This window comes from Dufourea novaeangliae, unplaced genomic scaffold (assembly GCF_001272555.1).
Source record: "Dufourea novaeangliae isolate 0120121106 unplaced genomic scaffold, ASM127255v1 scaffold124, whole genome shotgun sequence".
Lineage (NCBI taxonomy): Eukaryota > Metazoa > Arthropoda > Insecta > Hymenoptera > Halictidae > Dufourea > Dufourea novaeangliae.
In genome coordinates, this window is record NW_015374010.1 from 1,666,151 (window position 1) to 1,689,281 (window position 23,131).

A 23,131-nucleotide genomic window follows, 5' to 3' on the forward strand; every position below is an offset into this window, starting at 1 on the left:
ATGATTAGCAAAGTTGTTCACTATGCAAATTCTTCTTTTCGGTACAAATTGTAAAACATAGAAAAACTCTTATGCATCACGCAGCGATAAAGAAGAATCGAATATGTAACACCGTCAAACTTTGTTCGTTCTGTTAATTTATAAAAATATTTTAGATTTCAACAACAAACGTTAATACATTGTTCTTTAGGCATTCTGTACAAATAATTCATTTCGTAAAAAAATCTCTAAAAATATACTATGTGCGTTAAAACATCCTATATTCTCTCAAAAATAAACTTTCAATAAAAATAGTGTCACGCGCATTAAAAGAGAAATCGTAATAAAGGAATGTAACAGCATCTCATCACACATGGGCCGTTGGTTCGTTCTTGTTAAAGGAATCATCTGCTACAATGTATTCACTTACTTACGCGTGTTTCAGATACCGACTACAGAATCGCTGTGAATAGATTAACAGGAAGTCACAGACGGATTCGTTCGTGCCGAGAAAACATTTTGACATTTTGTCTGACAACGAAACATAACGCAGAGGCATTAAATGTACATTGTCAGTCGTATCGAATTTACAACACGTCTCAATTAATCCTCCTGAGTGGACTAAATCTCGATTTCCAAAAGATGTGTTTTTAATTTAGGTAAGAGGTAGGAAGATGTAACACTTAACTAGGTCCAGGAGGAGCATTGAAATTGAACATGGTGGTTGGTGGCCGACCTGGTAAAGGTTTCGGTGGTAGTCTTGGCGTTACTGATCCTGAAATTCCATAAACAATTAGAATCGAGTTTAAAGTGTTCGAAGTGTTTTTTTACTTGAATTCAACTGGGTTCGCGTTTTTCTTTTCTTTTTACCATTAGGTTGCGTAGGTGGAAGTTTCGTAGGACTGGGCCCATTGAAAGACATATGTCTCCGTGCATGAACGGCGCTCGGGCACGTATTTTCCAGGGTAGAATTCCGCCTTGCGAGCAGTGCCGAACTACTTGGATTCAAGGTAGGAAGCCGAGGCGGTAACGTAACTGGGGGCTCTCTTCGCGGCGGCAATGGCGGCGGAGACGTACCGTCCCTTGGAGGAAGTATTGGTGCATTTGGAGCTTGTCTTGCCTATGCAATCAATCGTAAACAATATCTCATGAATGACAGATAAATTATATTCTTTTCCTTCAAGGTGCAACGATTGAGAATTATTTGACGTTTTTCGTGTGATCTTAAAGAAAGCTACATAACCTCTAAACGATATTTTATTGCAGGAGAAAAAAATCAACTGATCGGGTACACGGAAGTCGAAACCGGATTTCTCGCTTTTCGGGCGAGTACTTCGACCAAGTAAGCTACCCGACAGTTGGCTGATTCTCCTTCTCATAACTCATATGAGCTATACAAAGATGGCTGCCCCGATCTACCGCTTAAATTATACAGGACGTCATCAATGGATATTCCTTATGCAAACACAAATCGAAAAGTCCTTTAACGTTTTATAATCTGAAGCTTCATTACCGAAATATTATCAGTTAAATCAATCAAGAAGCAGAAGCCAGTGACTTGAGTCGTGCGCTTTTTGACTGCCTGCACGTACGTGTGAGCTCATTTGACTGCTAATATCTCACAAACGAAGCTTCGGACTACAAAACGGCGAAGGACTTTTCGATTTGTATTTGCACAAGGAATATCTATGTTGCGGATTGTCCCATCTTTTTGGGACACCCTGTACACATAATACATTACCTGTTGCGGTGACTCGCTTATGGAACTCTCTCGTTTCCTATGAGATCTAGGCGGTAAAGGTGGCGGAGGTTGACTTGGAGGTACGTGGCTAGGAGATGGTGGTGGCGGCATCGCTGCACCAGGGCTGCCGCCCGACGATGACATACCAGTCAGAACTCCCATTACACCGATCGTACCGGAATTAAAGCCGAAGTGACTATTTTGCGGTTGATGATGAGGGACAGGCAAGTAACCAGGCGATCCCAATTGAGGACTGCTACCCGGCGAACTGATCGAAAGTCCTGACATGCTTAGAGGACTTGGTGAACCTGGAGGCGGACCTGTACCTGTATTAACAGTAAAGTATGTCTACTACCTATGTAAGCAAATCAGGCAAAGAAATAAAACCTGTTCCTCTGTTCATCTCTATGAAAATGAAGATTTAGAAGAAGCAGCCTACAGTTTCTAAACTAGGTGTGACGTTGTCGCACACAAACCTCCTATTAAGACAGGTGCAAAGACACTGTGGTCCCCTGGGTGAGATACTGTGATGTGTGAGGTGTGTGGAGGAGTTTCCGGTAATTCCGGTGCCGGCGCTTCCGGCGGAGGATCATGTAATCTTACGCTAGATGCTACAGCTTGCAGTGGAGCTGGTAACTTGCTTAAGCTTCTAGCTTTAATGCCCGGCGATTTTAAGTTTAAATCTGGCCATTTACGGGGCTGCGGGAATTAATCACATTAGTTGGTACGTTTCAATGTTATTACACTTCCACTGTTCCGAGCATTCGATAGAACTTACAACTCTAGGTGGCTGCCTACATCCCCTCGGTTCTACTTCTAAGCTTTTATTATATAAATAATTGCTTATATCTGCATCTTTCATATTAGGATCGAAGGGCGATAAGTTCTCGATGAAATGTCTTATTCTGGGCTCCACTGAAAGACAATACGGTTGATTTTGGTACTGTTGAATTTCACCAGTTATTTCTGCCACTTTCCTCCGTTTACTAAAATTTATGAGCTCTGGACTTCCCGGCAAATAATCCGGATTTCCTTCTTCGGTGTGTAGAATGTTGGTCAAGTACATACCTAAGATAAAATTTATTATTACTATTGATTCGTTCAAATTGACATACAATATCCCATATTTTGTTTAAATTATTCACCAAAAAATGGTACACAAGGTGGATTAATAGATCGTAGTTTTTCTTGATATCTTCGGAAATGACCGTTATTCAATTCTCGTGCTTCTTCGAGGGCCTTTTCCAATCGTGCAGGTATTTGCTACAGAGAAATAGCATGTGAAAGTTCATTTGCTACATTCTATTAAGAATACTGCATGAAATAAGATTCCAGAACGTACTTGAAATGTGAATTTTAACCTAAATACAGATGCAGATCCCATAGCACTAACAATTGCTAATACACCATTAAAATTATTAAGATCTTGAAGCACCATCATAATTTCGACTGCACGCGATACAATTGCTGCTCGCTCTTCTAAATTTTCAGCTTCTACTATAGTTTTTTCAAGCCACCGAGTAAACTATAAAACAAACACATGATGACTGCATTTTATAGAAACATATATTATGTACAAATTTAGAGAAAATTCAGAACGTAACTTACATTTGTCGTGTGTTTTATCATTTTTAGTAGATTCGGAGATGTCTTTTCTTTATCTTTCTTCGTCCATACAGTACCTACTAATTCTGAAGGCTTTACAGTTCTATACAATTCAAACTCTAAGAGTGTTAACTGTCTTGCTAATTCAATCGGATGTAACTAGAATTTCAAGAAATTATTTGTATAATCATCTTCCTATTATAAACAATAATTGCACACGGAAGTTTTACCGTTAATATTCCCCATTCTTCTTCAGGAACTTTTAGATGCCACTCGATAGATGGTGGAGATCGTTCGAAGCTAAACGTTTTAGGTCGTTGTTCTGAGGGTTCACACTTTCTCTGTACAATTTTTATTACTGAATCGACCCATTTTCTCATAGACTTTCCGCTTACTGTATCTAGAAATACTTGTAACCTTTCCAAAAGATTCCTGTCGCGTTCGAAATCATAAAAATGGTGATCGACCTATGTTTAAATAGAATTCAAATAAATATTAAAAAGCTTAAACTAAAAATATGTTAGAATAAATATATTTAAAATATTACGAACCCAATGTCTCAAAACATTTAAAACTCTGAATTGCACTGGTTGACAAAACTCTTTTCTATATCTCTTCCAATCTTCTCTGGCGGTTGTTTTACAACCAGACGGTTTTTCCTCTTCACCATAAACTAACGAAGGATCTGGTATGTCAAATCTTTCAATTAATAAAGTCAATAGTTCCTGAGGTGAGCAAAAACTCCTGAAAAAGAATAACATTCGTCAGGATTTAATTGTTAAAGGGTACACAAACAACAAATAAATCTACGAACCTATAAGTAGTAAGGAATGTTCGTACAAAAGCTGGGTCAGCGTATATGTGATAAGTTAATCTTTCTACCAATTTAACCAAAGTTGCACCCTTAAGTAATGGAACACCACCGTTTTCGCGGGCCCCCAAAACAATATTTTCAGGGCCATCCTGTTCGGCAAATTTATATAAATGTGGTGGAGGCAATCTTAAGGGATGTTTTCGTTCTTCGTCCAAAAGAATACTGTCCAACGTTCTTTCTAACATACTCTTTGTGTTCAACATTACAAGATCCGCCATCCAACTATTTTTGTCTTCGACGGATTTGGCAACAAGAATAACATTAGGGTGGTCCCTTGGTGCAATTTCAAAGGCATTTTTTAATTCTATAGAAATAATTACATATAATAATTTGTATAATTTGAATTCTTAATTCAAAAATTACCATTTTTTTCAATTTACCTTCGGTATCCTCCTTATCTATAATATCAACTTTTCTAATAAAAAATCTTTCCTTTAAACGCAGTTCACCTTGGTGAGGTGGATGACCCACCACACCGACTGCTGCCACGGTAACACTAACTCTTTTGCCGCCACTGGGTTTACAAAGGACTAGTAAACCATCGAAAAGAAAGGCCTTTCGTTCTGTTAATCTTCTTCCGTTACTTACTTTTCCTAGCATATCCTCTGCACGTACGGAAAAAAAATATAATAATAAAAATTCATCGCTACATATTCGAAAAAGTAAATCTTCAGTGATATTTGTTCGTACCACGTATAAATTCGTTGCAACATTGTCCAACATCCCGTTGATCCCACCCATCAACAGTTTTTTGTAATTCGCTAGTTTTCTCTAACGCTGCTTGTCGCCTTGCTCTACTCTGCATTCGCAGACCTGTATCTTTTTTTGGAAGACTCGCCATAGATTTTAATAATTCCATCTGTAGTGGTCTTAAAAGACCTGGTAATTGTTCCAAAGTTTCACCATCTTCTAAGTTTGGTGTACGTTTGTGTAATACCTAACCAAAATGATATTGTATGTATTAGATGAATACATATGTATCTATCGATTAAATATAAAATGTATAAATACAGGTTTAATATACCTTTATGTAGTCAAAGTACAAAAAACAATGCCATATTGGTTGTAATAAAAGTTTTGGCAAATAATATTTGACAGCTTCTTTAAATCCATGCCCCGCTGCTCGTAGTGCAGCATTAGCTTCAGGTCTCGACAATAAATTTGTTAAAACTTCTCGACTAGCTGGACTATTAATGTCTTTTGCATACCTAATATATGTATGGTTGTAAAAATTCGTGTTCTCTATGGATATATGTATGTATACATACAATTATTAGACATTTTTATACGTACTTTATATAAACATCAAATTCTGCTGCTTCGGCCAGTTCTTCAAAACAGGAGCCAACTGTAGGCGTTTGTTTTTCTTCTGTAATTTCCATTATGTCTTCTAAACTACCAAGTAATGTTACAGTAACTTCATAAATATCCATTATATTACTGAAGAGTGTTTCAAGTTCAGTTCTATCTTGTGTTAGCTTTGCAATTTCTTCACGAAATACCTATTCATGGAAGAAAAATCTTATACTATTTTCTTGCATTAATGGTATAACAATTAACTGTGAAAGTTACCCTACCTTAATGATCATATGGAGATCTCGCAAATAGTGACGTTCATCGTGTATGAGATCCCGGACAGATTCTTCATAAGTTTGGGAAACAACCGCGCCTAAGCCACTTTGTGGACCCTCCGCATAATCATCTTGATAAAACAAGTCCATTAATACCTGTTAAAAAATTGATAATTAAAAATAAATTTTAATTTATGAAGTTAAGCGCTACATCTATAACCGAATGTAATTGAAATTTCTATAACTGCAAAAACGTAATTTGACGATTATTAAACATAATTATATTACCATATCTGCGCACATTGCAACTCTTATGTCTTCGCAAGATATTTCCACATGGCGTATATTCTTGACATAGTTTCCAGCTAGCTGAAAAAAAAATAATCTTTAATATTTTTAGGAGTTGGAAGAGATAAATGGCACAAAATAGCAATTTAAAGTAACAGAATATCAATTGAATTCAGCTAGCTTTCCTTATGCAATTAATGTTAAAACTCTTTTATAGTTAACTGTAACTATTACCAACCTTCAAAATATCTGCAGAGATATATTCCAATACTCCTACCACGAAAAGACTAACTTGTAAATCAATTTTCTGCTGTAATACTTCCTGATAAAAATAAACAAAATTATAATATTTATTAATGAATGCACAAAGATACAAATATAATACAACTACTTTAATACATTCACATTTTGTAATAACTTTTTTACCTTTTGTAATAGCTGATGAATTTTGTCAACTGGAAGAACTAGTGGTGATTTCTTTTTTCCCTTTTCCAAAGCATCTCTTGCATCACGAAGTGCCCATTTGTCAATGGGAGTGGGAAATGTGCGTCCGACTCTTTCTTCAACATCTTGTGGTGTATGTGGAGGAGGATGACCGCACAGCATACCCAACAACCTTAAGATCAAACTCTCGACATAGTCTAAAGCATCTTGTCGTGCTTCAAGACTAGGGTGTACTTGTTGCAATACCTATTTTATTTTAATTGTTCATTAGACTATGCCAATTGTTATAAACAATCCTAATTTGGGATCCTTCACCTCTTAACTCATGATTAATAGTTAAAGTAATGAAAATTTAAAAAATTAAGAAGTAACTAACAATAGTATTATTACCAATCAATTTTTCGGACTATGGTTACAATATTTCATTGAAAAGTACATGCACAAAATACTTTGTGTATAGTTGATCATTTGTTGCAATAAAGAATCAAATAATGATTCGCTTTAAATGATTAATATACAATGAAGTACTTCTTAAACAAGGGCAATCTCTATATTTAATTACATATAATGTTGGGCCACTAGAAACGGGTCACCTTAATGTGTTTGGTTGATTTGATGTTTTAAAAATTATGTTAGCAAAAGATAGATGGTTATTAAGGATTACACTGTACAATATTTTTTCTGTGATCACTGTGTTTGATGCTTGTAATTAATTTTATTCAATTGCCTTCCTAAAACACTACGTACAGTTGTCCTAAATTAATATCACCACCATTTACTTCTTCCATTGAGAAATGCATAGTACATGAGACAGAATTATTTACAACAAAATGTGCGATGCAAACTAGAACATTGAGTAGAAACAACATGTTTGTTTTGTTCTTTTACCTGATACATTCACAATGAACTTCAATTGAACAAAGAAAAACAAATGCAATCATTATCATCATAAGTGATAAAGAAACAACACTTGAAAAATAAATTGGAAAGTATCCATGGTTACTGTATTCATTTTATTTCAAACTATCAATACAACAATAAAAGAATATACCATTTCATTTACAAAAAGAACCACTGATGACATTTAGAAACTTGGAACCAAATGATCTGTGAAAATAGTTTCTTATTGCATCACTTTAGCCCCTTATAACTGTTTATTCCCCCCTGTGATACTTTCTCATAACGTCAGCTTAATGAGAAGTATTGAAGTGGTCTATTTCTACTGGATCATCTTGTACGCAATATTTCAAACAAAGTACTTAAACAGGATCTTTTAAAAGGATAACATGCTACATGCTATATGTTATTTTCATAATATTCATTGTGTCAGTTCAATATAGATTACTGTTAAGCATCTCCTCAAGTTGTGTGCAAGAATTAAACGAGTCTCGCGTAACTGTCAAGGATGTTTGCACTACTATAGGTTTGGTGACAGGATAAAGTTCTAGGTTTCTGAACGGGGACTATATTATGTTCGTTTCACGCGTATCGACAATGACAATGGGTACAACGGAATCCTTAAGTAATCGAATCGACAAGGCCATCGATTGCTCAATGAAACGAGACCCCATCGAAATTCGCTAAGAAGGAATTTACGAAGGCAGGGGATACCTTGCGCAGAGAGTTGACAAACACTCCCTTCCACTTGGCGGCGTTCTCCTCTTTCTGAAAGTCGTAGCCTGACGGCTCGCCCACCACTGACGCCGGCGACGAAAACATCTCAATACACTGGTACAAGGTATCACGCACCCGACAGAATAACGCGCACTAGCTAGAGAACACGCTCCGGAGAGTTCCCGATATTTACAATAACCATTTCGTCGGGAATCACAAAAACTTGACAGAGACGTCTGTCTGTCCGTCAGTCCGTTTTTCTCAGGGCGCAGACATCTCTGTATGTAATGGGACGGCTAAGCGACTCGGTTATATTCCCTCGATACCCTTGCGCCTCGAACACTTATTATTCTTGGAAGCATCTCCGAGGCCAACCCGAGAGTCCCCGAGTTATGCCGTTTGTGCATTTTATACGCCCTTTTACTCGAATTTTTGTCAGAACCCAGCGCGAGCACCACTACTATCAAAGGATACCATTGCGCGACTCGCATCGATCGATAACTGCGATACTACTGTCGCAGCGAGATATTCGTCAACTTCGAGATATCTCGTCGCGCGACTATCGACTGCCGTTCGAGAGATATCTTTTCGAACTTTGTTTAACGTTCTTTAACAAAACGCGCGTTTGATTATAGCACTGATTACTTGTTACGCGTTTTCAACGCAGTGATTGTTCGTCGATAAAGTTGAAAATTAGTGTGTTTTGACAATGTGTTCACGGAAGAACAGACAAGCGTCAGTTTGAATTCGTTGTATGAGCAACGACAATAAAGGATCAAATTTCATGCGCATGTTGGCTCAAGCCATTTCACTATTGTTCACTCTCTTGTCACCAACATGTATTTAATTACAACAGATTGAATCTGGTAGAGGAATCTACAATTCATTACTCACATCTATCGTATGTCCCCAGGAATGAAAATTTCATGAGTGTTCGGTACGTCGAAAAATCATCGAAGGGACCATGGTCGTGAACGGATTCTCTTCCGTCCTTTCGCTGTAAAGTAGACGTATTAGAAAGGAGTCTTGGGTTGTAGTCCCGACGGACCTATTGGTTTTTTTTCGCGTACAAAGCAATTATTGCGTTTAATATTGTTTTTATGAATATGTATATGTATTATTATGTACATTTGAGTAAATTATTTTATTATTCCATTGTTATTACAACAGTTTAACAGTGACAACGAACGCATGTATATTTTCAAATATCGGACTAATAGTATATTTTGATTCTATATTATTACATATAAGTGAGTAATATGTATCAAAAACGTAATCGCAACACAGATTTTTATTACACCACAAACATCACATAAAAGATATTTCGTTATATGGACATTTGTAATAATTAGGGATGTTAACATATAACGAAATATCACTGTAACACTTAAAAAAGTTTCAAAGTTCCATTTATATCATTGTCCTGTGAAAATGTTCATACTTCCAGCAACATTCATATTCCAATCAAAGAATTTACAAAATAAGGAAAAGGAATCTGAAGTAATTTTTTGTAGTTCCATACATCTTTATCTCGAATAATTTTCTAAAACATTCAAAGTACTAGACATTTTTACACCCCGTGAACTGAGAACTGGGGTCATAGAACCCCCGGAGCATGGGTGAGAGACCCCGTGTGGTGAGACCGTGGGGTCATAGAACCCCCATTGGAGGCTCCAGAGACCCGTGTGTTGAGGCATGGGGTCATAGAACCCCCAGTGGAGACGCCAGAGACCCCGTGTCGTGAGACGATGGGGTCATAGAACCTCCGGAGCATGTATAAGAGTTGTGAAAGTGATCCTTTATCGCTGTTGCTCGTATAACTCTATAGCTCGATCGAATGTTGTTCATACAATTGTCACATTGGGACTGACGCTTGTCCGTGTTCCCGTGAACAAATTAGATAATAACCCCAGCAACCATAGCAGTTTCTGCAGATACTACTACAGCCCAAGTTTAAAAGACGTAGGCAGTAGTTAGTTTCTGTAGTAACCTGTTGAACCAGACAACTATAATTAGTATAGGATTGTACAATACTTATACAGTTATATTTAAGACAATTCGATGAAATGAAGCTTATATTACCTGACATATGTTTATTGGAATATACATATATACATATAAATTATAATGATATAAAAGTTTGAAATATAATACGATGCGCTACGGTACAATACGTCTATTCGATTCAATTGCTCCCTTGCGACTACAACATCCTGCTATCCGCGTTCGGCGTAGTGCGCTAATACGGAGGCCAAACATTAAAAACTTTAAACACTTAATTTGTGCTAATAATACTCAAAATTCATGTTTTATCGGTAACGTCGGGTACTGACACTAAAATGGTAAGGGGGCTTCTGACATCCTCGTAGCATGGGACAGAAAATTACATTGCATGTTAGGTCTATTCATATATCTCGTCTGTGTTGACACCGAATTGATAAGGGGCCTTTGGAACCCTCGAAGTATGTGACATAAAACAGCATTGGATGATAGGTCTATTCCATGCCTAGTCGGTGGTACTTTTGAAGCCAGTAATTCAAATTTTTTGCTTTCAAAAATATTATTTGCGAACAGTGCCGTAAGCGTAAACCAAAAATGGCACTTCATGTAAACACCCAGTGACAGATATGTGTAGATATTTGTTTTGTTACCTCAATGTGGTCGCAGATACATATAGATGGCGCTAAGTATAAACTTTTGGAGGGATATCGCAATCCAACATGGGGGCGATTGGTGTTATGCGTTCGTGAACGTCAAGGTGAAAACCGGTGCATAATACATGAATAATTGTGGTTAAATCGACTACATGTTTACGTGAATATTAGATCGATTAGAATATCACTGGCACTGACAGGAGGTAGCTCTGAAGTTCGAGAAAATGTCGAAGACAGACGAAAACGCGGACACAGGGGACACAGGAGATAATTCTAATGGATCATCAGCGGATACCACGTCGTCTCGCGGCGGTGACTTCGAAACGAAGCTCGAAACCGATCGAAGTAAGCGATTTGATTATTTACTGAAACAAACTGAAATATTCTCCCATTTTATGACAAATAATCAGAAAGACAAAGCCGGAAGCCCTTTAAAGATTAAAGCTGGCAGGCCGCGGAAGCAGCAGCCAGAGATCCCAGTAAAAACCGATTCCGGTGATCACAGGCACCGTAAAACCGAACAGGAAGAAGATGAGGAATTATTGGCCGAGAGTAATGCTAGTGTGGCGCCAACCACGCGTTTCGAATCGTCGCCACATTACATTAAATCGGGTGAGTTACGAGACTATCAAATACGTGGCTTAAATTGGATGATATCCTTGTATGAACATGGTATCAATGGAATCTTGGCGGACGAGATGGGTCTTGGTAAAACTTTGCAGACTATTTCACTGCTTGGATACATGAAACACTTCAGAAGCATTCCTGGCCCGCACATAGTCATTGTTCCAAAATCTACTCTGGCTAACTGGATGAATGAATTCAAAAAATGGTGCCCCTCTCTCAGAGCAGTTTGCCTCATAGGAGATGCTGAAACTAGAAACACCTTCATTAGAGATGTTATGATGCCTGGAGAATGGGACGTCTGTGTAACGTCTTATGAAATGGTAATAAAAGAAAAGTCAGTATTTAAGAAATTTAACTGGCGTTACATGGTGATCGATGAAGCTCATAGAATAAAGAATGAGAAATCAAAATTGTCGGAGATCCTGAGAGAATTCAAAACAGCTAATCGACTTCTATTAACAGGAACGCCTCTGCAGAATAATCTCCACGAATTATGGTCCTTGCTCAATTTCCTATTGCCAGACGTGTTTAATAGTTCAGACGACTTTGACTCTTGGTTCAACACAAATAGTTTCTTAGGTGATAATTCATTAGTTGAAAGACTACATGCTGTTCTCCGACCATTCCTCTTAAGACGCTTAAAATCTGAAGTAGAGAAAGGACTAAAACCCAAGAAGGAGATCAAGGTATACATTGGTCTTAGTAAAATGCAAAGAGAGTGGTACACTAAGGTACTAATGAAAGACATAGACATAGTAAATGGAGCTGGAAAGATTGAAAAAATGCGACTGCAGAACATTTTAATGCAACTGCGCAAATGTTGCAATCATCCGTATTTATTCGATGGTGCAGAGCCTGGACCTCCTTACACGACAGACGAACATCTTGTTTACAACTGTGGTAAAATGGTAATCTTGGATAAATTGTTACCCAAATTGCAGCAACAAGAGTCACGAGTTCTTATATTTAGCCAAATGACACGAATGTTAGACATCTTGGAAGATTACTGCCATTGGAGATGTTTTCAATATTGTCGTTTAGATGGCAACACAGCGCACGAGGACAGACAACGTCAGATCAATGAATATAATGCACCTGGAAGTGAAAAATTCATATTCATGCTGTCAACTCGTGCTGGTGGTTTAGGTATTAATTTAGCGACAGCGGATGTAGTTATTATTTATGACTCTGACTGGAATCCACAGATGGATTTGCAAGCAATGGATAGAGCCCATCGTATAGGTCAACAAAAGCAAGTCCGTGTATTCAGGTTTATTACAGAAAATACTGTAGAAGAAAAAATTGTCGAGCGTGCTGAAGTTAAGTTACGTTTAGATAAATTAGTTATTCAACAAGGACGATTAGTCGATGCAAAGCAAACAGCACTGAATAAAGATGAAATGTTGAACATGATCAGGCATGGTGCAAATGAAGTATTCGCATCGAAAGATAGTGCTATCACAGATGAAGATATCGATACCATTTTACAAAAGGGCGAAGCAAAGACAGAAGAAATGAAACAGAAACTAGAAAGCTTGGGTGAATCTTCTCTACGAAACTTCACAGTGGACGCACCCACTGATTCGGTCTACCAGTTCGAGGGCGAGGATTACCGTGAAAAGCAAAAGATTCTTGGGTTGGGTAACTGGATCGAACCACCAAAGCGAGAACGTAAAGCCAATTACGCGGTCGACGCCTATTTCAGAGAAGCTCTTAGGGTATCGGAACCAAAAGCTCCCAAGGCACCGAGACCCCCGAAACAACCTATCGTCCAGGACTTTCAATTCTTCCCGCCACGATTGTTCGAATTACTCGATCAAGAAATTTATTATTTCCGTCAAACGGTAGGCTATAAAGTTCCAAAGAATCCTGAATTAGGTTCTGACGCAGCCAGAATTCAGAAAGAAGAACAACGTAAAATCGACGAGGCGCAACCGTTGACGGACGAGGAGGTCGTCGAGAAAGAAAAGTTGCTCACTCAGGGCTTCACGAATTGGACTAAACGGGATTTCAATCAGTTCATCAAGGCGAACGAGAAGTACGGTCGTGATGACATAGAGAACATTGCCAAGGAAGTGGAGGGAAAGACACCAGAGGAGGTTATGGAGTACTCAGCGGTATTTTGGGAACGTTGCCACGAGTTACAGGACATTGATAGGGTAATGGCACAAATTGAACGTGGAGAAGCGAAAATACAGAGGCGAGCTGGCATAAAGAAAGCTTTGGATGCCAAGATGGCGAGATACCGTGCTCCGTTCCATCAGTTGAGGATAGCTTACGGTACGAACAAAGGTAAGAATTACACGGAAGAGGAAGATCGGTTCCTTGTTTGTATGCTACACAAATTAGGCTTCGACAAGGAGAATGTGTACGAGGAACTTCGAGCCACGGTCCGATCGGCGCCGCAGTTTCGTTTCGATTGGTTCGTCAAATCTCGCACGGCCCTGGAATTACAACGTCGCTGCAACACCTTGATCACTTTGATAGAACGGGAGAACCAGGAATTGGAGGAACGAGAGAGGCAAGAGAGGCGAAAGAAAGGTGGCAACATAGGTGCGAAACCGGCCTCCAAGCGAAAACAAGAGAATCTTCCAGCGCCCCAGGACAAGCCGAGGAAAAAGAAGAAATAAGGACTGAATCGCGAATCCAATTTCCTTGGCTGTCTATTCAGAGAGCATTAACTTGACTGCAACAATCCTCTTCTTTCTTTTTTTAAATCTATTTCCATCATGATGGATTTAAAAAATGTACAATAATATATCAATTAAAATATTTTTAAAATTGCAAAACGATTATTTTACCGTTTTAAAATGTTCTTCGTCCGAAGAACTAACGGCATCATTAAAAATCTGATCAAGTGAACAGTATTCGTCGAACTTTTGCTCTTGTGTCATTTCCTGCGAATCGTTTTTCAGTACAATTACGTTCCAATCGATTGTCTTCTTTTTTTTCTATTTTATTCCAATGGTAATGATATCTAAAGTTTCATGGTAATAGAATAATCAATGGAGTTCTTATTTATTGACACTAATTGGTACAACCGAATTACGGTCATTTGCAAAACGTTTGCGAACGTAATACTGAAATACGTATTTCATACACTGGGTGGCCAGTTTCGTCTTGTAAATGAGTGTGCTTTGAAAACGATCTCGAAGTAAAGATTCGATTGTGAACGAGTGAAAGACACTTAGAGATACAGTTATGCCTTGGTGTGGTTGACGAGCTTTTTTATCACAGGAAAATGAAGAAATACGAACTAAACTATACTTTGTACTGTAATATTAATGTTTTCTACCGTATATATCCTGAGGTTGCGTTTCGAGGTCGGAATAGTTTTTGACATGCATTGGTTTATGTATTTGAAACTGGTTACACACTTGGTACTCATTACGTTTCCCGGCAATGACGAATAAAAGCGAGATATTTTTTTATATACTTTAAATCATCACGAAAACTTGCCTGATGTATATGTACCGCACATACACAACACGAACGTACCTTGATTTAATTTTACACGAATAATACTTGTAACGCAACATTACGTGAACGATTTTTATTTATTTCGCTACGATTTCGGAAGGCATTGTATTTCGTTTTACGAATAAAATACCATATGCCGTATTATATATAAATGTCGGTTAGTGTATTTAACTATAGTTTATACAAAATCAATTGGTCGTTCGAGGTCATTAAAATGAAAGATTACGCTTACTGTACCATTTGGTCGGTCTCGTTTTTCGTTTTTCAAAAATCTGTATAGACTTCTTTGTGAAATATAAAGGATCGTTGATTTTGTTTGAACTATATGAATAATTACCCATCCACATTGGAATCCAAATGAAATACACTGGGAAATTGCAAGAGCACAATTAGTTGACGTAGACAAACTCACAGTTTCTTGTATAGTTGTATTTATTAAATTTTAGAATCGTTCGCAACGAGAAAATATAAATCAGGATACTTGTTTCTAAATCGAGTCTTAGCGCATAATTATTGATAATAATTATACATATGTCACATTATATATATATATATATAGTGAATGTATTGCTCGACCATTACAAAAGAAACTAATTATTCAAATTATATCGATCCTGAATACTTCTCGATGGATAATAGGTAATCGTACTTTTTTATAGGACGCATAAAATCATTCTCAAACAATAAATATTCGTTATTATATTGGTCATACATTTTTCAGAAATCTCCACCCCCCTTTTACAGTCTTAGAAGAAAGATTAATTAAAGTAATCACACATCGATGTATACTTGAAAAACATAACGCTACGCCAATACAATTTCCACTAGGACTTCTATTCTTGATTCTGTTTAATAGAGTACTTGGCTACAATTTATACAGAAGTAAAGTTTTATCACTTACATGTATAAATAGTACAAATTGAAAAGCAAGTTTGTATGAATTAAAAAGTTACCGTGGCAAATTTTACTTACAACAGTGCAATTTAAAAGAAGAGATAAATATTTTCGTTTATTTAAAGTGTTCGTATAATTAGTAATTCTAATCATGGCGTTTTCTTAGTTTTACGCCGAGAAAGAATTTTTCTTTAAATTATGTTCCTATATAATAATCGTTTTGCAATTTTAAAAATATTTTAATTGATATATTATCGTATATTCTTTAAATCCACAATGAGAAACGAATGCGATTATCTATCATCTTTTCTTTTTACGTACATTCAAGCAGGGGAATAATAGTATTTTTCAACGAAATCGAAAAAGAAGCACTTTTGTTCCTTCCATTATATTAATGTCATGGAAAATAGATTCTAAACGAATCTGGAAAAGTAAAATATAACAATTTATGTAATCTTTTTGAATCACTTTGTAAGGCCCCGAAGTTCATTAATATCACCACGGGATATAATATTCTAATTATACATTTTATACTTGGTGTTTTAAATGTTACCTAGAGTAATGTTGCTCCTTAGTAGCAATAGATTTTCATAAAAATAAACATCGATTTCTAATGAAACCAACTTATGTGAAATGATGTATCTTTAAGATGAACAACTGACGTAAAAAAATTTAATAAACAATATATTTTCCAGTATTTGAAGATATCTATTCATTTTTTTAAACATTGTAGCGATTGTTATTTGATATTACAAAATTGGAAAATATATCATTTCTTTCATCAATTTTTACGTATTAAATTACATTACCATTACACAAATAAAGTATAGCCGAATAAAATAAACATTTCCAAAAATGTCACATTGTAAGTCATAATAAAATGAGCCACAGAACTGTTGTCTTAAACAATAACAATTAAGAGTTTGATTCACATATTAAAGAAGTTACATGAAAATATCTCTTAACGAATCTTAATTTTTATGCTATCATAGTTTCACACTCTTAAAAATTACACATAATGTATGAATATTGCTGATTAAAATGCACATATGTTACATTAAAGAATATACAGAAAAATACGCAGGAAACTAAAGTACTCCATTTCATTGTGATTACTTATTCTACTATTTTTATTATTTCTTTTTTTGTCGTTTTATATTTTAATTATGTCCTTAATATACTTCTATCTTACTCTATTACACATACTTTCGAAAATCTTATAGCAATGTCATTTTATCTGAAATTAATGGGCAATAGAATACATTTAGTTTTGTAGGAAATACAATATGTTCAATCAGTAATTACAATTATTAGAAACAATATGACTCGTATATAGTTTATATAATCATCTATGGCAAGGACCGGCCCAACTGCAAGTTAACTATATGTAATGTAAATAAATTCATTCCTTGTTCTCCTTTTTAGTTTTTAAAAAAAAGCATACTCAAACAAGTAAAAAAAAATGAAAGACCGCAAAACAAGTATATTAACAATAAAGCATGTATCTAACATACTGATACAAATAAGGATAAAATAAAAGTCAATGAGAAAGCAGTGACTGAGTAATACAATGGGCCTACATAAAATATGAAAATATAGAAAATTTATATTTCCAGTTAATTACACTTCTCATGTAACATCAGTCAGCAGTTTGCAACGATCATGACAATTTGGTGTTTTCTATTGATTCATTGTCTAAACACGCACTCTACCGTAGCACTGAGTGTACATCACTCAATACGTAGTTACTCTAATATTTTAATGATTATATCCATCTACACTTTAAAGTTTGCAATAATAACAATAACAATACTAATACTGGTAAATTATATGGCGCGGTAAGCAATTTTATCCCGCTCAGATATTTAGTACATGTATATATAATATATAAATATATGGGACAACATTTTTTAAAAAACTATTTGAAAAGCGACTTTGTTATTCGTGCGTGAAATTGCGTTGAGTTTCATTGTTTTGTTATTATTCTATTATTGAGATATAGATTGAGGTGATCGTGTTTGTTGCAGGTCGATTGGCACTAGCTAGAGCTGCAGGGATACCCTGAATTTTTGCAGGGATACCCGCAATTTTCCATACTGTTGTAATAAAAGGTGAGGAGGTTGCCCCAGCTGTTACTAGTTCTGGAGGATGTCGTAACCTCAGATCATCCAAGGGCAAGTCTTCTCAACCTGAAAGGCTGGGCCCCTTGGTCCGACGATTTCGCGCCATTCGCGATGCAAGAAATAAAGATGATATCCCCGTCGATAATAACATTGATGGTCAGGAATGTGGTCGTGACAACCGTCATGTATCTTGAGATTCTTAACACTTATATAAATATATGATATATACATGTACTACATTTATATTCTTTTTTGCCTACCTAATATACGTATACTAAAATTCATTATTCGAACTCTACAGTTTGATAATAACTTGCAATACCAAAGGATTTAGTATGCACACAGTTGACTTTAATTATAGAAACGATGTTTCTTACCTTTTTTTTTTTTACAATCAATATTGTATTAAAGTTTTGGTGAAATCTGAGTATATAATGATTATATTCCATTATATTTTAGTGCGTCTGTAAGAAATGGATTATCTCGCAATACCATGTATCACTTATTACTGTACCGTCCTTAAATGCAATCTCATTACATACATAGTGAGAGAAAGAGGGAGAGGGATGTTGTCAATCGGTTTCAGGAACGTTTGAAAGCAATCAACTGAGTTTTCCTATCGTAACATATACTTCTAAGCGACACAAAGAAATATCAGCACGTATTATACTTAACAATAACAAAAGTCCAACAATTGTTCAATACTCGTTGATTTAAAAAAAAAAAATGTAATACAACACAGTATACTTAATAAATTAAGAAACAAGTATGCATATTCTTCCTTATACTGACGAAGAAAGGCATGTTTACGTACAAAAAAGTGAAGTAAAATAATGAATATTGTACCGTGAGAGCAAACTTTAAGTCAAAGTCGAACTTACATTAGTCACCTTTTATGCTACAAATAAATTCCACGTAAAATTGCCATAAAATAATAAGAACTAATTTCCTTACACATATTTGCGAACCAAAAAATAATGAAATAATGTAAAATCCATGTATGTTACATTATAAAATGAACTGTTCACTGTGGTCACTCGAGTGATTATTTACAACGTTAGTGTTTGCAAAATAAAAATTATCCAAACAGTGGACCACATATGTCGTATGACAATTACACACTTCGTAAAAAATGAAAGCGAAAATTTCAACGTAAATTAAATATTATACGTTAACAGGTACTTATACTGCGATGTAATAGTAATGGTCACGAGTGTACCGTCGTTGAAACAAGTTTCCGTTATTTCGTACATGATAAAACGGCACTCTGCGCGGTCTGCGGTTTTAAAATGCTATGAATCTCAAGTGTCAGATCACATGTAAAAAAATATAGCTACCCCAAGCAGAGAAGGATCCTTTAGTGGGCATGTGCAGTCAGAAAGTAGGAGAGCAGACCGACCCATAGGTTTCCTTATCTTTTGTTTAAAATAAGGTGATTGAGCAGAAACTCTTGCAAACACGATCGCTGACAGTACAATAAAGGCGACACCTCAATATTACTAAATAAACACCTTATTATAGCTGGTGGACAAGATATATTGAACTTATAAAATTACGTCCTTTACCGGTAGACACGTATTGATACGTGCAGACTATACGTATACCTGCATAAGGCTTAGGTAGAATTCACTCCGTTATATCTTGTCCACAAACTATAATGTGGTCAGGTGTTGGCAACTAAGATCCAGCATCCAGGAACATCTCCACTGATGTCTTTCATTTCTCGGTCGGCCCTACGTATTCTTCCCGAAGGAACACATTCTCTGCTGAGGAGAGCTATAATATCACGCATAAAAAAAGGATATCTCTAAAATCGATTAACAGTGACTGGACGACACGAATTCAACCGGAAAAAGGAACGAAAGTTAAATATAGCGTTGCACATAAAAATTTAACACCCTGTCCGTATTCCTCTATAAGCAAGATAAGAGACAATCTAAGTGAAAGCTTCAATTGAAAATCAGATGCCTCCAAGGGGGTGGATCGGGGGGTGGAGGCAAAGGGACTGGTTACGGCCGGCAATGACCTCTTTTCCTACCACCTTCGTTGCCATCCTCTTCCTCGCCGCCCCGTCTAACTTCTGTATAACGTTCGCCCTTCACGCTGACGATCTTGTTCTCCAAATAACGCACCAGCTTTTTCGGTTCCGTTTTCGGGGCGACTGGACGGTGCTCGCGCGAATCATCGTCCCTGTCGACGTAACTATATCGAGCGATGATACGTGATTTCAATTCCTCGTCGTTCACTCTGGCCCTGTTGCGACCGTTCGGCTGCCACAAGATAATCAGGCTATTTTATGTCGTTTAACTAATAATTGATAATTAACCTATTTGCTAGTACGCGATTCTACGGGCGGGCCAGTTCGTTTAGAGAAGATCCGTAATAGACGAGTATATGTAAGAGAGTAATGCGACGTAGATATAGCAAAACATACACCGTCCTCCTTAAATTTTTAGTTAAAAAGAGCTGCTTTGAATCATTTTCATACAAAATTACAGGGTAAATTATAAATAAAAATATAGTTGAAGTTGGCAGGATGAAAAATCAAATTTCATATAACTTCGTTACAAAGAAACAATGTTGATCTAATGCTTCAAATTTGTGTCAGAATTGTGGACTGCTGAAAATAATAAACAAATTTCTCTATACTTACTGTTACAAATGTCAGGTTACTAACAATACTTTGCCCTGCTTCTTGACGATGAAGTGCAAGTTGAGCAGCCTCTGTAATATCACCACCAGCAACAGCTAAACAATGTCGGACCTCTGCAGGACTTGCAGCTGGGAACATTTCTTGCAATAGAGCTACCTGATGCCAAGATTCCTGACGAAAAGAAAGTAATATTTGTAAGATATATTTTCATGCAAGTAAATGGCATTACTAGATAACATACCATTTGAGATTTTGATAAATATTAATAAACTCACTTCTTGAAAGTATTCACCACTGTAATCACTTCCAACATCGCTCGTTTCAGAGAGATGGTGAACTCTCATTCTTTGTGTATCGGGTGGTAAAAGTGCAGTCAGGCTAATCTGACTCAAAGGATCTTGAGGTTGACAATTTTCATTTTCTTTGCTTTCTTCCCGTAATTTGCTTTCGACATCCAGCAACCACTTGGACACTGCTTCCTTTTCAATTTTAGAAAACTCAGGAAGACAGGCAGACACCATTTCGCACAGTCCATCCACGTCTAACTCTTCCTCAAGTGCACTTTCTTCTACCATACTTACGACATAACTAAGAACGATATCATCTATTAAACTGAAACAAATATCTTCATGGAGCACAGACAAGATGAAAATATAGTTATTCAGTATCTGTAGTTTCGAGTAATTATAGGTAATGAAATATATCTAAATTTGTTTACCTCAGTTGGGCAGTGGGCACCTCCTTCCTCACGAAACTAAACAAGGACTTCTTCACCAGCTCTTCTTTTTCATCCATTGTACGACTCATCCTAAAACAATTATATTAAAATTAATTTATTTCCTACATTCGTGTAGTACATTCCATATTGTGGTTAACAGAATTCATTAAACAAAATGTACATAAATTTATTCTATTTCACTGAATGGTGCTCTCAAAAAAAATATTTAACAGTAATAATTAGATCAAACTTATATAAAGTTGAGACTTCATTTTTAACTTAGTAATATTTACAATAGATAAACTAGATTTCTATTCCATTTCAGACTTTGTAAATTACTTTATACCAACATGGCTTTTATTAAACATCCATTGGTTTTCAAATAATGACAGTATTGATACATAATATTGTCAAAAAACAGAATTCAAATTCTGTAATGTTACAAATTATATTTCAAACAAACAATGAAAACAGTATGCATAGGTATATCTAAAATTATGAAATAAATATATATCATTTCTTTTTATTTTTACATAAATTACTGCACTACATATCTTAACATATATTTAAGAAACCTCTACAAATAGGGGATAATCATTTTTTATTTGTTGTTATCAAGGTTCTGTGATAAGAAACCAAAGATAAAAAGGGTTTTTACTATATGCATAAAAAATGGTTGCAATAAAAGTAACATATAGCTAAATGGTTTGTTTATGTTCTGTAGAACATACTTCAAATTTGTTTATATCTAAAATTTTTGGTCACTACATAGACTTCATCTTATAATGTTATCAAATGAATACAAATAAAAAAAAATTCATAAATGTTTTACATAAGATTGAGACACTTTCGTGAAGAGTTCGTTTTTCACATAATATGTAAATATACGTATACCAACAAATATTTTTCTGGTAGCTATTAAATAATTTGGGGATGAATGTTTAAAAAAAAAAAAAAAGGGTCCTCTATCAGGACACAAACCATCCAATTTACTACACAATAAATTAAGCACAATTGCAATTCAACGATTAACCACGCGAATGTCAGAATTTTGAAAATAAATTTCGGTTTTGAAAGCTAAAATCGCAATTCGGTGGTTCACTTTCCAGTTAGGTTAATAGAAATAAGGTAAAAGGGAGAACAAGGAGTCTCTAGCAAAATTAAGTTCGGCGGAGTATTCTCGGTGGACTGTTTGTTCTTTAGGAACAAAAATGATATTATCCCCTGTAACACGTTGAAAATAAAAAATATGTAAAGAGGGTGCGCGACAGAGAAATGGAAAAAGGACGAGGAGAAATTGACAGGAAAGGTGGTAGCAGCGCCGATCATCTCCAGTACCGAACAATTCTACTGGTTAAAGAGAACGAACGGATTCGGTGAAACCAACATTGATGTACTTTGCCGTGAAAATACAGACGCCTACGAACCTGTCTTTTTCGCTCGTTCGAAGTCCCCGGACTGCGGATGAGGCAGAAAACTGATAAAAATTTCGTATACAAACAACGTTTCTCGCGTTGACAGTTCGTCAAGGAGAGGGGTGAAGATAACGTGGCGCCATCAGAGTCTGCGACCTACTTCGGAATCAAATCAGCAATTTCGTCTGTGAAATTTTTAATTATCGAAAACACCTTTTATTTAGAAACAAATAAACTGTTACCTGAAACCAAATAATATTCTTAATTCATGGAAAATGAAAAATGTATATTTGTTTATATCGTTATTACAATAAATGCTTGTATTGCGTTGAATGGAATGAAGACGTTCAATTCATTGGTGCGGCAATATCGATAATGTAACCCCCAAAAAGTTTGCCATTTTAATATTATGTACAAGTATAAATTATATTTTACGTTCATTATATGTACG

The 23,131-nt window shown here is 36.0% G+C and overlaps 3 protein-coding genes across 3 annotated transcripts; 1 reads left to right on the plus strand and 2 right to left on the minus strand.

Moving 5' to 3' along the window:
• Positions 1-662: 662 nt before the first annotated feature.
• LOC107188366 (protein son of sevenless) lies at positions 663-8,560 on the minus strand. The gene is made up of 20 exons (XM_015576641.1): positions 8,114-8,560; positions 6,485-6,748; positions 6,297-6,380; positions 6,059-6,139; positions 5,777-5,926; positions 5,493-5,701; positions 5,224-5,407; positions 4,890-5,136; positions 4,580-4,804; positions 4,140-4,503; positions 3,877-4,069; positions 3,556-3,792; positions 3,329-3,484; positions 3,063-3,245; positions 2,866-2,983; positions 2,499-2,788; positions 2,197-2,419; positions 1,721-2,046; positions 850-1,099; positions 663-754 (listed from the first exon to the last, which is right to left on the minus strand). Exons 1-20 carry the CDS (start codon positions 8,219-8,221, stop codon positions 663-665), a joined length of 3,984 nt encoding a protein of 1,327 aa, XP_015432127.1. The 5' UTR covers positions 8,222-8,560.
• Positions 8,561-10,844: 2,284 nt separating this feature from the next.
• Positions 10,845-14,082, plus strand: LOC107188370 (chromatin-remodeling complex ATPase chain Iswi). The gene has a single exon (XM_015576647.1). It carries the CDS (start codon positions 10,995-10,997, stop codon positions 14,025-14,027), a length of 3,033 nt encoding a protein of 1,010 aa, XP_015432133.1. The 5' UTR covers positions 10,845-10,994; the 3' UTR covers positions 14,028-14,082.
• Positions 14,083-19,874: 5,792 nt separating this feature from the next.
• LOC107188445 (CUE domain-containing protein 2-A) lies at positions 19,875-22,787 on the minus strand. Its single transcript, XM_015576740.1, has 5 exons — positions 22,693-22,787; positions 21,266-21,355; positions 20,823-21,159; positions 20,548-20,718; positions 19,875-20,164 (listed from the first exon to the last, which is right to left on the minus strand). Exons 2-5 carry the CDS (start codon positions 21,352-21,354, stop codon positions 19,904-19,906), a joined length of 858 nt encoding a protein of 285 aa, XP_015432226.1. The 5' UTR covers position 21,355; positions 22,693-22,787; the 3' UTR covers positions 19,875-19,903.
• Positions 22,788-23,131: the final 344 nt, after the last annotated feature.

Coding starts and splice junctions, on each gene's coding strand:
- LOC107188370 (XM_015576647.1), top strand. CDS start 10,995: ATGTCGAAGACAGACGAAAACGCGGACACAGGGGACACAGGAGATAAT.
- LOC107188445 (XM_015576740.1), bottom strand. CDS start 21,354: ATGAGTCGTACAATGGATGAAAAAGAAGAGCTGGTGAAGAAGTCCTTG. Junction 21,160..21,265: donor GTGCCCACTGCCCAACTGAG/GTAAACAAATTT, acceptor TATTTGTTTCAG/TTTAATAGATGATATCGTTC. Junction 20,165..20,547: donor GTAACCTGACATTTGTAACA/GTAAGTATAGAG, acceptor ATCTTGTGGCAG/CCGAACGGTCGCAACAGGGC.
- LOC107188366 (XM_015576641.1), bottom strand. CDS start 8,221: ATGTTTTCGTCGCCGGCGTCAGTGGTGGGCGAGCCGTCAGGCTACGAC. Junction 5,927..6,058: donor TTGCAATGTGCGCAGATATG/GTAATATAATTA, acceptor ATTTTTTAACAG/GTATTAATGGACTTGTTTTA. Junction 2,047..2,196: donor TGCACCTGTCTTAATAGGAG/GTTTGTGTGCGA, acceptor CTGTTAATACAG/GTACAGGTCCGCCTCCAGGT.